Genomic DNA, 15,788 nt, shown 5'->3' on the forward strand with positions numbered 1-15,788 from the left:
TCATTGCGCTTCGTCACAAACGAAGACTGTTTGCTCTGTGGCGGAGCTTGCAGTCCTCTCATAAAGCGTCCATTATTAGAAACTCTCGCATCTATGTGGGTAGGTAGGTATGTGTTTTACGTAGTACTACATCCTCCGCTACGTTCGTAAGTATAACGACTATGAAAGTATTCCAAGTATATTTGTAGACCTCCATGTGGCTGCCAGTTGTACCGCGAACGTCACCGAAGACGCGAGTGCAGCTTCGTCCGATCGAGTATTCATTCAAATCGGAGTTCTGATCATCCGGTTGCGTTATTTTTGACAAAACACGACGAACTAAATTCACCTCCTACGCCCTCGGACTATCCTCTGCTCCGGTGAAATTTTTTATTCGACAATGGGGGGACTACATTTCTGTCATTTCATGCTGATCTGGTGGTCGATTGATTTACACGTGAAAGCTGACGATCTCCGAGACTTCCTCACTACCTTCGACGCCGTGAAATCCTACAAAATGGTATACCCAAAAATTGGAATATCCTTCCACGGTAGACGCGAAAAGAGGTCGACCACGTCTGAGGTAATTCCTCTGCGAATCACTATCGAAGATTGGACTCTGGAGACGTCGTTAAACGAACACCTGATTATTGCTCCCGGATTTGCGGTGCGGCGGATATTCTTATCCCCGGGGAAGCGACACCGACGGGATACAGACGAAGAAAATCCCACGGGATCCTGCGAGTTTCGAAATGGATTTGTCCGCGGCCAGTCGGAGTCCTTAGCCGCGATAACCGTGTGCGGTGGTTCCTCGATTTACGGTTTCATACGTGTGACCGAGGGGACGTTCTTTATCCAACCTCTGACCGAGGGACGTCATATTATTTACCAGTCCGAGAGAAACTTGACGGGAAAGTCGGAGGAGAATCGTTCGTACAGTTTTGATAGCGTCGTGCGAGAGTCTGAGGACTCCTCGATAAAAACTCAAAGAGATTTAGGGAGGGCAGGAGATCGCTTCGAGCAATTTTTCGACTACGTTGAAAAAGACAATTTGAATATATCCAGTACAAATGACATTTCAGCGACCGCCGCAGGGCTGCCTATAGATGCGGTCTGGGCTGGACCAGAATCCCGGCATAAGGGGAATGATAACTTTCCCCGAAATTTCCAGTCGAGGGTTTCGAATTGGCAGCGCTATTCCTCAGGCACCCGTGAACGAGTCAAACGAAATTTGATGGTCTGCGATACTCGGGAGTTCTATAATCTGACGGGGGACACGATTGATGTAGAACCGAATCCGAGCGACGCTCTAGATAAAGAGGAGATAGAAGCCGAGGATGCCGAGCTTCCTGCTGAAGAAGATTTCGAGCATATTGGATATTTCTTTGATCGGGCCTGGGAACGGAATAAGTTGCCCCGTAAGCTGAATGATTCGGTTAAAATATTTTCCGCACGTTTCACGCTAAATTATCCTTGAGGTAGTTCTCAATTTTTTCACATCGGTTCAGTAGATAAAAAAAAAAAAAAAAAACAACCGTTTTTCTTTTCCAAACGACTCGCAGGAAGGAGGCCAGCTGCAAAAGAACCTCAACCCCGATGGTTGGAAATAGGAATTGCTGCCGATTATTCGGTGGTGGAATTTCACGGATCAAGAGTTCAGCAATACATTTTGGCTCTGTTCAACATCGTACGTTCCGATGTCCAAATAATTTTCCCCGATTTCTTTCTCGCGCGCAAAATTTATCCCCCGAATAAAGATAATTTTAAGTAATTTTATCCGGGCGTTAATCAAATTTCGCACACAGGTCAGCGCTATTTACAAAGATCCATCGCTGGGGTCGAATCTGAGGCTGGTGATAGTTCGCATGATTTTGTATGCGGATAAAAACGACGGAATGGTGAGTTTTTTTTGTCCATCAGCTCCATCGCCCGTTCAAGTTTTTCGGATCTTTACGGCAGAGGTTATTCAAATTTTTTACCAGGTCCGTCGAGGCAACGCCAGAAAATCTCTGGAGAACGTCAATCGATGGAACAATAAATTTCTATCGTCCTCGAACGAAACTCACGACATAGCAGTTTGGCTAACGCGACTCGATTTGGGAGGTCCTTCGGGATACGCGCCGGTTTCCGGCGTTTGCGATCCATCGAGATCGTGCGCCTTGAATCGAGATGAAGGTTTGACAAGCGCGTTCATAATCGCTCACGAGCTTGCACACGTGTATGTATATTAGAATTACACCGTCGCACCGATTAGCCGGTATGATAATCATTCCGCTTAGTTATTATTATCCCTAAAACAAAGTGTAACAGTTCGTGTTCTTGTTTTATCTCGAACACGGCAATGTAACGACTTTCGTTACGCGAATAATCTACCGATGATACCAAAGTTTTCGCCGGTAATTGCTCGAGTCTGAGGCACCCCTCTAATTAGATGCTAATTAATTTTGGGTAGGCTGGGATTAACGCACGACGGAGATGATACCGTAGGAAATTCATGCGGCGATGAAGCTTCCATGGGAAGTGTCATGGCGCCAATGGTTGCCGCTACATTTCATAGATTTCACTGGTCCAGTTGTTCGAAGAGGGAATTCCACCAAAGATCCAAGTGAGAATCGTACCGAACGCGAAACGGAGAAACGACAATACCTAATTTGAATACAAATTTTTTCAGGCAATGGAAATGTCTTTTGAATCAGCCCGATAACCAGAACGTTACCCATCTGAAATCCACCGTTCAAGCGACCTTCACCATGGACGAACAGTGCAGGATGGAGTTTGGGGATGGGTAGGTGAATCGATCGTTAACCGAATTACCGATGAATCGCTACGACAATGACCAAGAGTCATTAGTCACCTTCATTTTCCAGGTACAGCCTCTGCAGGAGTTTCGAACTGCCCGAACGTTGTTCCCATCTTTGGTGCGGCCACGAAAATTCCTCACAAATTTGCAAAACGAAAAAAGGACCTCCGCTCGAGGGAACCGAATGCGGCGAGGACAAGGTGAGGACGTATCTCTGAGTGAACCAAAAAAATAATCAGATCCTTAACAATTAACTTCATCGTGCCAACCAACAGTGGTGCATCAATGGGTATTGCGAGCTGGTTGACCGTCGGAAATTCGGCCTTGGTCCGGTCATCCACAACGTCAGAGACGGAGGTTGGAGCGATTGGAGTATCTGGAGCAATTGTTCGAGGCCATGCGGAGTCGGGGTTCAGTTCCGGTCTAGGAAATGTAACGATCCAACGTGAGTGGAGTCAATCGTGCCGCATAAACTGGAATCAAAACTCTGGAATAAATAAATCCACAGGCCTGCGTACGGTGGTGCGAATTGTAACGGTGAAAACGAGGAGTTTAAAATCTGTCGAGTTTCCGAGTGTCCCGAACAAACAGACCTGAGAGCTCAGCAGTGCGCTCGGCTGGTGACTCTGATGGGATTTCCGGCATCGTCTTCGTGGTACAATTCGAGTTGGCTGCCCCACGAACCTGAGGAGGCGAATTCAAAGTGCCAATTGACCTGCCGAAGTCGCCAAACCGGGGAAATATTCCGAAGTGGAGAAAATCTGATCGATGGGACACCGTGCTCTTACGGGAGTTCCGACGTTTGCGTTCAAGTAGGTAGATCGGGAGGCCTACTGGGTAAAACGGGGGTTCAAAGGACATGATATCGACGTTTTTCCCGCAGGGAAAGTGCGAGAAAATTGGATGTGACAACGTGATAGGTTCGCAAAAAATTACCGACAACTGTGGCGAATGCGGAGGTGAAAACGTGAACTGCAAAAACATCACCAGCAGATATCAAAAAAAATTGCGGCGAGGTTTGGCAGATTTTAATTGGTTAACGGTAATCAAATCGAACGAGACAACGATCCACTTTACTTTGAAATATTTGCAGGTATGACTCGACTCGCCGTGATTCCTCGATCCGCGCATCACGTAAAGATAGAACTGACTCTCGATCACTTCCCCGATGCCCATCGGAATGATACTGTGATAACGATTCGTGACAGACGTCGCAGGCGTAACGATATCGGAAAATTTGACAGTTGGGGTAGAGCAGAACCCGTGATCGTCGAGGGTGCCGCTTTTCGGTCACGGAAATTCGGGGACACTTATACTTTGAGGTCACGGGGCGTTCTGTTTTCAGAAATCGTTGTGTCTGTGCGTAACATCAATCATACCTGAGAATTTCTATCGGCGTTGAAATTTAAAACCCCATTTGTTCATATTTAGTTGGGAGTTCCCGATGAAGCGGTTCGTCGAGGTGTTACTATTTCGGTATTTTTCCAATACACGATTCATAGGAACGACTCGAACAGCACCACCAGGTATTCTTGGATACGCGGTGGTTGGGGGCCATGTTCGGCAAGTTGTGGCGGTGGAAGTAGACAAAAAACCATCGCTTGTAGAGACAATTTAAGCGGTGATATTGTGCCAAAAAGAAACTGTCCTTTGGCTTCAAAACCTCTTCAGGAAACTGAGGTCTGCAATTTGCTCAGGTGAATTGCAACTGGAATTTACTCTGGAATGCCGATCGTTACGTGACAAATTGAACTAAATTCGCGAATCGCAAATTACGGTGATCATGTGGAAGTTTTAATGATTTTTCAAAATTCTAGCTGCCAGTTCAAATGGATTCGCGGTCAGTGGGAAGAGTGCACAGCGACCTGCGGTTCCACGGGATTTCAACACAGAGAAATTTACTGCGTTCATGTATCTGTGAACGTGACCGTAGTCTCGGTCGAGAATGCCGCAATTATTTACAGAGATATGTTACCTCCGGATCGATGTGGACAACCTCCCCATACCGAACAGGAGTGCAACAGAATACCATGTCAAGGTCGATGGCTGTTCACCGATTGGTCACCGGTACGTAGGAAGACAAGAAAGGAAAGTATTACACGTGTCGTTGAGATGAATGCGCGTAATGGAGCTTTTACTTTTCAGTGTTCGCAGAGTTGCGGTCGCGGTATCCAGACTCGTTTGGCTCATTGTGGTCCAGGGGAATCGACGGATTCGTTTTTCACTTGCGGTAAAGTTGCTCCTTACGAATTCAGGACTTGTAAAACGTTTCAGGATCAGGACACGGTTTGTTCGGAATCCTGTAAAGTCGACAGGAGTAAATACTGTTCGTTCACGTTATTTCAACGATACTGCGAAGTGCCGAGTTTCAGGAAGAGATGTTGTTTGAGTTGCGCAAATATTTAGGCGACTTACTGTCGTATCGCGTAGATGCCAAAGTCGGAGTCAAAGGTAAGGGGAAACGTCGACTCGGAATAGTCATTGTCATTTCTACAAATTTGTCCTCATGTTTGCTACAGTTTCTGAAACAATTTTAATCCGTGTGAAATTCCGATTAATATCGTTTTTTAAACACAATGTAATAATTATAAATTTTCGCAGTATAATCATTAGAGTACTCGCATGCACGGCCTGTACATTAAATTGGTCTACCGTAGTAATAGACTAGGATTTTATTCATATATCAAGTGTACAATGCATATTATAGTGACGTCATTAGCGCTAATTGTATTACAAGGTAATCATAAATTTAATATTAAAGAATCCAACATGCGATAACGCGGCTATATTATTTAACGGAGCAACAGAGGTAAAGGTAGTAAATTTTGTCAATCGAAAACATTAGGCGAAAAAAGAAAAAAAAAACTAGATGTACGCAAAAGGATCGACGACGATTGCAATCATAATTTAACAAGATTATCTTTTTCTGGTAGAACAGCGGGTCCGTTCGAATCCACACGTGTTTTAGGCTGTTTACATATGCGAATGAGATGTAACTGATATATAATTATCGCCAGATATGTTAGTGTGTAATGTACACAGCTTTTGGGTCAGTACGATTAATTAGTAACCGGCCAGAAGCTTGTCCAAAGATTTGTACAAGATTCCCCACTCTTTTCCTGCACAATTAATTATCTACGTTAGCGCTTCTTCGATCATTTCTTATACTCGTATGTGTACTATAATATAATTATATTAATGAATTTATAGTTTTTATCATTAGTATTGTCTGATTTTGAACCGCGTATTTCTTTACATCACATGGACAACTGGTGTGCATGTGATATGTTATGTATAAATGATAATGATGCTAATTAGTTTTCAATATTATCCTTTTCATCCTTCTAATTTCTATTAGGCAAATTTCTATGTACCTATTATCGTTAGGATGGTGATTATCATATTACACTGTAATTTTTAGTTTACATTTAATGTCATGTGATTTGTTTCTGTCTTGTAATTACACTGTGTACTTTGAGTATCCGATTATCATTGATAATAAGATCGATGAAATGTTGAATGATATTTTGGGTACGGCGTTTTTTTTTTTTCAAATCTGTTTGGTACGTCAAATTTTTATCCGCATCGTTACCTCCACATGCTACGCATAAAATGTAATAGGTGATAATTATTCTACGTGTATATATATAATATATATTTATACATAATGTTATATATAGGTTCTCAAGTCATACTATAACTCTAAATATAAATAATCTTTACAAAAATATGAATTTGGGAAGGCAAATTTTCAATCATAATCGTGTATAATATGTAGTATAAATTTACGTTCGTACCAAAGATCTATGTCCGAATAATTTAGGCTCAATTAAGTATAAACTTTTTTGTTTCAATTATTTTGATCAAAATCATTCTTAACACAGTTTAGCCTTAATATTTTTCGGTTTGAAAAACGGCTGTTACAATTTGAGTGACTCAAATGACATTTAATCGTAAAAAAACTTTTCGGACATGAAAAATTTAATAATTATGATTATCATTTTTTTCATTGACGTCGAATCATCATGACGTAGGCACGTTCATATTATTTATCAAACGCGCAGTTGAACTTTGTGATTCCGATGATCGTTAGTCGTGATCTTACTTTATTTTCTTGTACAGCAAATAGCAAATATTTTATCTTCGTATAACTTACGTCAACATTTTACGATTAATATACATTAATTCAACTCTAGTAGAATTAAATAAACTATCGTCGATGATGAATTATTTTTTCTATTGATACAGCGAGTCTTCGAAAGCTCCTATTTATTTGTGACGCGTAAAACTGAATCAAAACTATCATCGAAGATTTACGATTTTCTAAGAGCTTAATTTATACTTCATTGGTTTACCGATTGATCTAGCAACTTGTGATCGAAATATTGGTGGGAACACGCAAGGTTTGACAATTGCAGGTGTAAAATTTTAACTATAACAATGATTTTGTTGCAATAATTATTATTTTTTCGTCTTCTTCTGTTTGTAGTTTCATTTAACTTATCGTATATTTCGTTTTTCCGCTATAGGCATATGATCATATATATTTGTGAAAACAGAAAATCTATCAACGATGAATTAACACTGTAGATCGTAATTTCACAGTCATATAGAAATTTTATTTTATAAGTATTTCGTATTAATAAATTACTATATTGTTATTATACACTACTTACACATTTAATGTTACCTTACATATTTAGTTATACATATTTTATGTATTTGTTATACTTATTTTACCGTCTACTTTATTTTTGGTAGATGCAACTTCATTTTCTTCTTTCCTTCATGACGTTTTAGTAGTACAATGATTCGAATATTTATATATATTATTCTATATTTATGTATATTACGCGATAATCGAGTATTCGTATGTGCAATTCGCCGTTATGCTTATAACGCTAACGAGCTTTATGTATAATCTATGTACGATTGATGTCGTGATTTCAAATTCATGCGGTTAGGTAAATTAGGGGAAGACTAAATTAACAAGATTTCTGATCTCGAGCACACGCGATTCTATATGAAAACAAGACGAAAATAAAGAAATAATAATCGAAATGATTGTAATATGTATTCGGCGTTGAAATTAATTAGACGTACTGTGTTGTTACATTATCATAATTATTAGTTACTTTTTTCCAGCGGTTTAATCCGCCATTTTTTCATTTTTGTAATTTTTTTTTTCTCATCGTCGGTACCTCCCGTTCTCACAATCGCTCAACGTAATTGCCGGGAAATGTTCCAAAGCATCCCGTTCTTTGACTCGATCCTACGAACCATCCGTCGTCACATTTTTCCATCACGTAGACCGAGTCGCCTTCCCTTAATTCTAATTCGTCGTCATTTTGCGGCCTGTAGTTGTACAGGGCTCGGTATCTGTAGGAAAAAAACAACAATTTCTCACATCCGATCGATAATTGAACGGTCGATGAACTTCTTAGCGAATAAATTATTATTACCGAAGGGGTTCAGAGTGGGTATCGATATGAAGAGTTTCATTCACCGGAGCCACGTGTAATTTGGTTCCACCCATGCGAGGCTGTAATTAAAATTACGATGTTACGATTATTCTTCGAATGACGCAACGGACGTTGCTCTCCGAAAAAAAAACCACGGAATGGAACGTCTGAAAATTTTTACCAGTGAATTGTAATGGGCCTGAGCTGCGTTGGTGTTCGTCGGAATAGACGGCGTGTAATGATGGGGACCCATGCTAAGTTTTCCACCAGCTGAGCCGTTTGATAATAGACTGTGCGCCGCTGGGGCTGCGACCGGCTTATTCTGGGCTGGGGTTTCTGTCGACGAGGACAAAATTTCAAGCATTCGAAAGTCACCCGTAGTTACCTTCCTGTCAGTTAAAAATTACAATCTCCGAACCGTCAACGATCTCACCGTCCGAAATACGACGTCTTCGAGTAATGGTGAGTGCCGATAAATTTCAATTACTGTTTCTATTTTACAATCTTGATTCGAACGATGTGATCTGGTATCCGACATAAACTGCCATTCGAAATTTACGACGTATGGAGCGTCGGGTTTTCGTTCGTAATAATTACGGAGATAGCGACGGAAGTGATTATCGTCGGTAAACGAATTATTACTCACCCGATCTGATGACTCCTGGCTCAACGAGTACCTCGACGTAAGAAATCGGGAAGATTCCCTTCCTGTTCCCGATTCTACCCTCGTACCAATTTTGATCGACCCTTCGCGTCAGGACGACGAGATCCCCTGTGAAAAAATAGCGAAATTTTCACCAATATTCTCATCGATATTGTGCAAGTCTCCTTTTTTTTTTCATCGCCAAAAATATTACCTTTGACTAGCGACAATTCGTGGGTAGTCTGTGCGACGAAATTAAACTTCGCTCTGGCCTGTCCTTCGTACGGTTTTTTGGGCGTTGTTGTTCTGATCCCATCGTACGGAAGGATCTGCAATTTTTGATCATCGTTCGATTATACGTGAAATGGAAATGATATACGTGTGTATATTTTTTTTGAAACCCACCTCGACGTAGTTGAATGGAAACAGACCGATCATGGCGTTGTGCTCGCCCTCGTACCAATTCTTGTCTACCTGACGTCGTACGAAGATAATATCACCTCTTCGGAAAGTAAGTTCGCGCGACGATTGCCCAACGAAATTATAAAGCGCTTTCGCGACCAGACGAGGCTCGGGCGTTTGCTCCTGCGAGCGACTTCTGTGGCTAAGATCATCGACGAAATCGTCGTATCGATTCAACGGGATCGGCGATTTTTGGGAGGGCCTGTCAAAACGTGAAAAATTAATCTCTTGATTGGGTTATAATTATCTGAACAACGAATAAAAATTACTTCGATCAATTTTTGTTGGTGTTCCAAAACATGGAATAAATACATAATTCTATAGTAAAACTGACTATCGCTATTGTACGTCCTGAGCATTTGTCTGCGTTCAATTTACGCGACCACATGAGCTCAGCACCCATAACTAGGTGGGACACAGCGCCGAGCTGATGTTGGAAGTAGGTCTGACTCTAGGGTCACAGACACCGTGGTAGGTATGTAAATAATTTTCACACGATTTTATGTAATTGCACCATTTGTACAAGCGTAAAACGAGACCAAGTTTCGTTGGATTTTTGAAACATTTGCGACAAAAGATTGACGCGTTAAATTTCCGATAATTGATCCGAAAGAAGTTGCGACGATAAAATTTGCAGCTGTGAAAATCCTAATTTCGCATTTCTAATTCTACATGAAAATAATATCAGATCGCTCGCGTTACAGAACGATCGCGAGAGGACAGGTGAATTGAATAGTGAAATCGGTGGGCGTTGATTAAATATAATTTACAGCCGGCGCAATATTGATCATCAATGACATTTAACAAATTATGACATTTAGCGACCTACACAGACGGTTGCGTTTTACTAAATTTTTCATGGTGTCCGGTCACGCGGAGGATCGATGAAATTTCGTTCCCGAAAATGTTCTATGCTACTGTTTTCGAATTCACTCACGTGAAATTATCGGTGTGACGACGAGAGTCGATGTCGTGTAACTCCTGCAAATATTTGCGCCGTCTTTCCTCCTGATAAACTCGTCGCATGTTTTCGGCGCTCCTTCGCGCCAATTCCGCTTCCGTAAGGACTTCTTTGGCCTCTGTGCGAACTGGTGAACGGTAATGAATGGTCACCTCACCCTCCACATATCGTCTGGGCGACTCTGTTAGGATTAGGAGAAATCGAAAAACAAATCGAAGCATTAATCGGTCATGCGTCTTTGTTGCTTCGTTAATTGTGTGAGTAATAAATCACAGGAAACTTGTATTATTCGATTAACAAATTTCGTAGGCCCAGCCGATAATCAGCGTTAACATTTCACGAACCGCGAGACAAATGAAAATAAATGGATGGATACGAATAGAATTATACATATAATATACATATATATGTAGGAAACCGGAAATGTAATTGAGTTGATTTACATATTACAGCAATGGGGAGCAGGTTTGCGGCGTAAAACTTTTACGTCATATATAGAATTGTTGTTGTTCACAAACCTTCAGAATTAACGCAAACATGGGACATTCCACGTCGAACGGGCTTTCCACTTTTTCCAAAATATTTTTGGAAAAGTTATTAACGCCGAAAGTCAACATTCCCGAAAGCTATGATTCACGGTGAAAATTGCGAATTTCGACATAAGGAATACGAATACGTCGATTGAATTAAGTTGGGAATGAATTTCATCGAGTTATCTTCGATTATTCATATTTTGGAACGATAAATTGGCGATAACTCGATCAATTTTACCCTTTGGTTTTTTTTTTCGAAAATGAAGTATTTTCAAAACTGATTACACGACACTTTTCTTACTTATTTTGACCCCAGAAACACGAATCCATTAACTAAATTGAGCTACGAATTTTTCCCATCTAAATGTCTTTGAATTTTCACATTTCAGAGCGATAAATTTGCGATAACACGATCAATTTTATAGATGGATCGATTTGGCTTTCAGATTCGAATTCTTGAGATCGGAATACATAAGAATACCATAGGAAACCCAATTGAAAAACATGTTGATTTTTCACCCCAAGATCGACCCTTCAAGACGTCGAAAAAGTTCGAAAAGTATTTTAGAAAAAGTGGCTCGTTTGACGTAGAATGCCACACATATTGAACATCACCCGATGGATACGATAATTTTTCACAATTGAAGGATCTGAATCAACGTTCGATATGATTTGTACGCGACGCTTCATTTTTTCACCAACGCGAATGATTTCCGGTCCAAATAATCGACTAATAATTATTTGATTTTTCGCCCGGCTCTGTCGCGATATTAATTTATACCCCGTGGCAAACTTTCGCTCGATTTTTTCAACCGAGTTCAACTGGAAAAAAGAGAAACATCCCTGCGCAAATAAATTTACGTACAGGTATAGCCGCGTAATTAGTGATAGAAATGAAAATTAAGCGACTAATTAAGTCCTAATAATACGCAAGAGTGCAGTTGCGTAACTTTTAGTTTCGAAGTAAACGAGTTTACGTATCCACCCGCTATCTCATACCCGATCACACAACTCGACTGCGAAAGTGCAATCGAACAGATTTACTTCCGGTTTCTCGAAAACGTTCCGCTACGCACATATTCCCAAGGGGATATTCGATTATAGGTACCCGTCGAATTTAATACCTTTAGAATTCTATTACCAATTTTTTCCGTTACTTTATTTTCTCATAGTTTTCGTATCGGTACAGGAACTTGGAGAAAATCAAACAAAGTGTGCCAACTTTTACATTCCACGAGCTGCATCGTACATGTCTGAGGCATCATCGACGAGATTCACATACGGGTTTCCTTCCGTTGATTCAATCACTTAACGTTCCAGATGGAAGGGAAAAAGAGACGCAGTTCTCTCGCGGTGCGTGAAACGGGAATAATCATTCGATAAGTTATTAAATTCAATTTCCTATTTTTCTTTTTCATCGCGTCGAACGGAATCGATGGAAATTACATGAGATTTATTTGTTTGAAAAGAAAAAAAAGGAATATCCGACCGGCGGTAACGTACTACGATATGTAGCGTATCTTTACCACAAATGCAAAGCAAAGCTAGCGATTAATGAGATTTGTCCTACTTTTCTTGCAGCGGCTGGCACTTATTCGATTCATTCGAAGCATACTCTAGGGCTTCGCTGGATAGCTGCAGTTTTTTTTTTTTTATTTTTTTTTTCCAATTTTTTTCCATCTTTTTCTATCTTCTATTTTTTACAAGATCCCTGTTATTCGTTTACCCGACGAACTGACTTTGCATTAATTCTCGCACATCTACGATCCGCGCACGTCGGTCGGTGTAAATCTTACACGTACACCGAACAATCTCGACGTGGAAAACACACTTTATTTTAATCATCTCATCGGAGGCGTGTTCAAGTATTTATCCGCGCGCAATGCGGAGGTGCAGGAAAATCTAAATAAACATATTCATGAGTCATACGGTGAGAGGAGTACACCGATCAGTTGTGTAACGAACTAAAGAGAATATTACTTTCGCATAAAATTATTGTAATACACATGGCACGCGAACAAGAATATTATAGTTCTACGTACGAATCTTACCACGCCACGTGATATATGGTTTAATGAATGTCGCGCTTCAATTGTTGGCTATATTGGGGTTAATGATTCGCGGAGTAGAGATTAGATGTCAATTCCAACGATAGTTGATCCGTATATTCTTTTTCAAATCACTTTCAATTCGGATTCCAGATCTGGTCGCATCCCGACGACGATAATTAGGGGCAATTCGATCTATTTCTATTATACATACCTAGACCGTCTAATTGATAGTCGGCATAAAATTAATTGCTCAGGTAGGAAATTTTCTCGGTGAAATTATGAGAAACAACTACAGCGGTTCAACGGGGAGTTCGATCGAATCGTGTGGGATTATAGGACGGTAAAATAACTATCGACGAGGTGACATTGACGTACCGAGAGTTCGACGAGATTTAACGAAACTTCTTCACGTTCGAATGATCTGCAAACAATACAAACTGACAAATGGAGAAGACACGTAGCTGCGGAGTAAAGATACGACTGATACGACGATGGATACGACATGTCGGCGGGCAAATCCTCATTCGAATTAAACTTCGACGCATGCGTGGATCGTCGAAACGAAGGGAAGTGAGGGAAACCAACCGAACGAGGCCGTTGTTCTAGTTTCATGGATGATGACGTACTTGTGCGAAACACGAGATCATTTACGCCCCTGTAGTTATGGCATTATACGTATGTATATTAATTATCGATGCGCCGTTTCCGCGTTCTTCTTCGCCGGTGATTTTTACAAGGCGTACGACTGGATCGAATCGATTCGATGTTCCTCCTTCAGTTCAGATTCGAAATGATTTTACGCGCGAGGCGATACACGAGAACGCCCGAGTATATCCGCGTGTAAGGTTATTAATTTGAGCCTGAGATTTCGTAGCGGATGACCGTGAGCCAGGAAGCGCTTTCTTAAGACCTCGAATATGGCGCAGCGTCGTAATAAAATATCTTCTTTCGCAATTATCTTCGGAGGCGTCGGTTTCTTCGGTATTAGCTCGAGTAAAGAGTCGTACAACTCGATGGGAATAACGGGCCTCTTCGCAGCGATAAAAGCGGAAGAAATTCATCGGAGGTTTTCATCTGGTTCCGAAACTTTGGGTAATCGATTTTTCGTTGGCCCATCTTCGTTACGTTTTCGATACCCGAAATCGGTTCGAAATGTGACAAAGTTTGACGAGCACCTGCACTCGAACCTCTCAATGAAACGGAATAATTGAACGGAGTTGGTTGGAAAAGGAAGAATTTTAATTACAGTCGATCGATCGTTGGCGAATCAGTCGATGCAGTTGTCAACCCGAACCTTTCTCCTCACCGTAACAATCAACGAAAGCGTGAGATTCGCGATCGAAAGTAGACGGCAAATAAATAATAATTTTCCAACCGACGATTCCACGATTATACCAACTCAAGTTTCACCGGCTACAATTGCTCGTTGAAAAATTTTAATTAGGTGACCGTAAAACAAGCGCAAGGTATACTACAACAATGGAAATAATTTAGCGAGAGTTCTATTATTTAGGTATACTGACTGTATGGGATCGGAGCGTAAACGGATGGAAACACATTTCCGGTAGAGGGAATAAGGCTCCCAGCGGACTTCCGGTGATCCCGAAGCGTTGATTTTTTCGTCAAAATCCGTTCAGTGTTCGGTACATCTACGACGGAATTACACTCTTTTTCAACACCACCGTCGCACCAAACGACCACTGAACTTCTGTACTTGTTCGTTTCTTCACTCACCTCTCTTTCCCTCGCGTTAACCACATCGTTATTTCTATTTATATTGTTATTATTATCGTTGATATTATTTTTACCGGAAGTGCTCCGAACGGGTACAACGGGGCGGGAAAGATCACGCGACAACTCCAATAAATTCGTAGCCGTTTTGAGGGCGGCTTCTGGGCGGGGCGGTGAATTGGAATTTTTCTTGACATTCAGATCCCTAATACCCGAAGGACCGTCGAGAACCGTCAGTTTACATTTAAGAAGTTCAGCACCCACGTGAAGGGGCGAATTTTCCACGGTATAATCCCTCAGGACTCTTCGATCCTGACGTACTACTTCCTGTCGCAGAGCTTCTCCAACCCTGGAGAGATCGAGGGGCGGAGGGACTTTTCCTCGTCTGTCACCGAGCTTAGACTTTTTCGAGAGATCGATTCGAGTGGCGTGAATTTCCTCAGGCTCCCGAAGGCGGCTCACCGTTGAACGTTGAATTTCGGCGTGGTGAAATTTCGGGGAATATTTCTCTTCGTTTTTGACTGGGGTCGGCTCATTGTCGCTCGGACAAAGGACGGACTTCGACCCGCGGCGATCATCCCTCCGAAGATTCAAGTCGATCGTTGAACCGTTAACCGCTAATCGGGAAATCACCCCTTTTTGGGCGATCATTACCGAAATATTGGAGTTTGCCAAGTCGGGCATTGATTTGTAGAAGTTTTTAGAAATCTGATGGGGCGGTTCTTTGGTGGGCAGAGAAATCAGCGGCGATGATTTTCGGTTGTTGATGTGCGCTTCGAATCTGTCGAGCATCCTCAGCCCCTCGGACTCGTTTTCGTAATTCGTCCGGTCCCGGAGGAGTTCGGTATTTTCGAGGGTTCTTTCCTTAGAATTTGGACGCTCCAAGGAACCCGCAAGGCGCGTGGCCGAAATCGATGGAGGGACGGAAGCGGTCGACGAAATATCGGAAATTAGCAATTGATGACCGGATATCGACGAAGGTGGTTCAGATTCAGGAAGGGGCGGAGGATCGGGACTCCCGACACCTTCGAGATCCCGTGTCCTCGGATCGCATTTCGACGGATCGCCGTCGTCTGCTAGATTTTTGGTCCGTTCGGGTACACCGTAGTAGCACTGCCCTTCGTTCTTATCCCGGATCAAGAGCGTCGCCGGTTCCCTGAATCGCG

At 41.8% G+C, this 15,788-nt stretch overlaps 2 protein-coding genes across 14 annotated transcripts in view; one reads left to right on the plus strand and one right to left on the minus strand.

The window, feature by feature from the left end:
- Positions 1 to 218: 218 nt before the first annotated feature.
- LOC105693658 (A disintegrin and metalloproteinase with thrombospondin motifs 3-like) lies at positions 219 to 5,623 on the plus strand. 2 transcript variants are annotated; one of them, XM_012413724.3, is made up of 14 exons: positions 219 to 1,397; positions 1,542 to 1,666; positions 1,785 to 1,877; positions 1,962 to 2,197; positions 2,432 to 2,584; positions 2,651 to 2,764; positions 2,847 to 2,979; positions 3,055 to 3,224; positions 3,288 to 3,591; positions 3,663 to 3,795; positions 3,873 to 4,138; positions 4,211 to 4,476; positions 4,597 to 4,846; positions 4,925 to 5,623. In XM_012413724.3, the coding sequence occupies exons 1-14, from the start codon at positions 380 to 382 to the stop codon at positions 5,183 to 5,185; spliced, it is 3,522 nt and encodes a 1,173-aa protein (XP_012269147.3). In that variant the 5' UTR covers positions 219 to 379; the 3' UTR covers positions 5,186 to 5,623. The 2 variants fall into 2 exon arrangements, with proteins under 2 accessions (XP_012269147.3, XP_048513062.1); XM_048657105.1 differs by having other exon boundaries at positions 1,255 to 1,457.
- LOC105693657 overlaps positions 5,437 to 15,788 on the minus strand; it is a 77,077-nt gene continuing 66,725 nt past the window's right edge. For 10 of the 12 annotated variants that reach the window (XM_048657094.1, XM_048657096.1, XM_048657103.1 and 7 more), the window contains 7 exons: positions 10,284 to 10,488; positions 9,290 to 9,548; positions 9,099 to 9,213; positions 8,888 to 9,013; positions 8,423 to 8,577; positions 8,242 to 8,321; positions 5,437 to 8,158 (listed from right to left, as the gene is read on the minus strand). In XM_048657094.1, coding sequence (XP_048513051.1) covers positions 7,990 to 8,158; positions 8,242 to 8,321; positions 8,423 to 8,577; positions 8,888 to 9,013; positions 9,099 to 9,213; positions 9,290 to 9,548; positions 10,284 to 10,488 — 1,109 coding nt within the window. In that variant the 3' untranslated portion in view covers positions 5,437 to 7,989. The remainder of the gene's footprint in view (positions 8,159 to 8,241; positions 8,322 to 8,422; positions 8,578 to 8,887; positions 9,014 to 9,098; positions 9,214 to 9,289; positions 9,549 to 10,283; positions 10,489 to 15,788) is intronic. The other 2 variants (XM_048657100.1, XM_048657098.1) reach the window with 1 other exon arrangement.

This window comes from Athalia rosae, chromosome 6 (genome assembly GCF_917208135.1).
Source record: "Athalia rosae chromosome 6, iyAthRosa1.1, whole genome shotgun sequence".
Classification (NCBI taxonomy): domain Eukaryota; kingdom Metazoa; phylum Arthropoda; class Insecta; order Hymenoptera; family Athaliidae; genus Athalia; species Athalia rosae.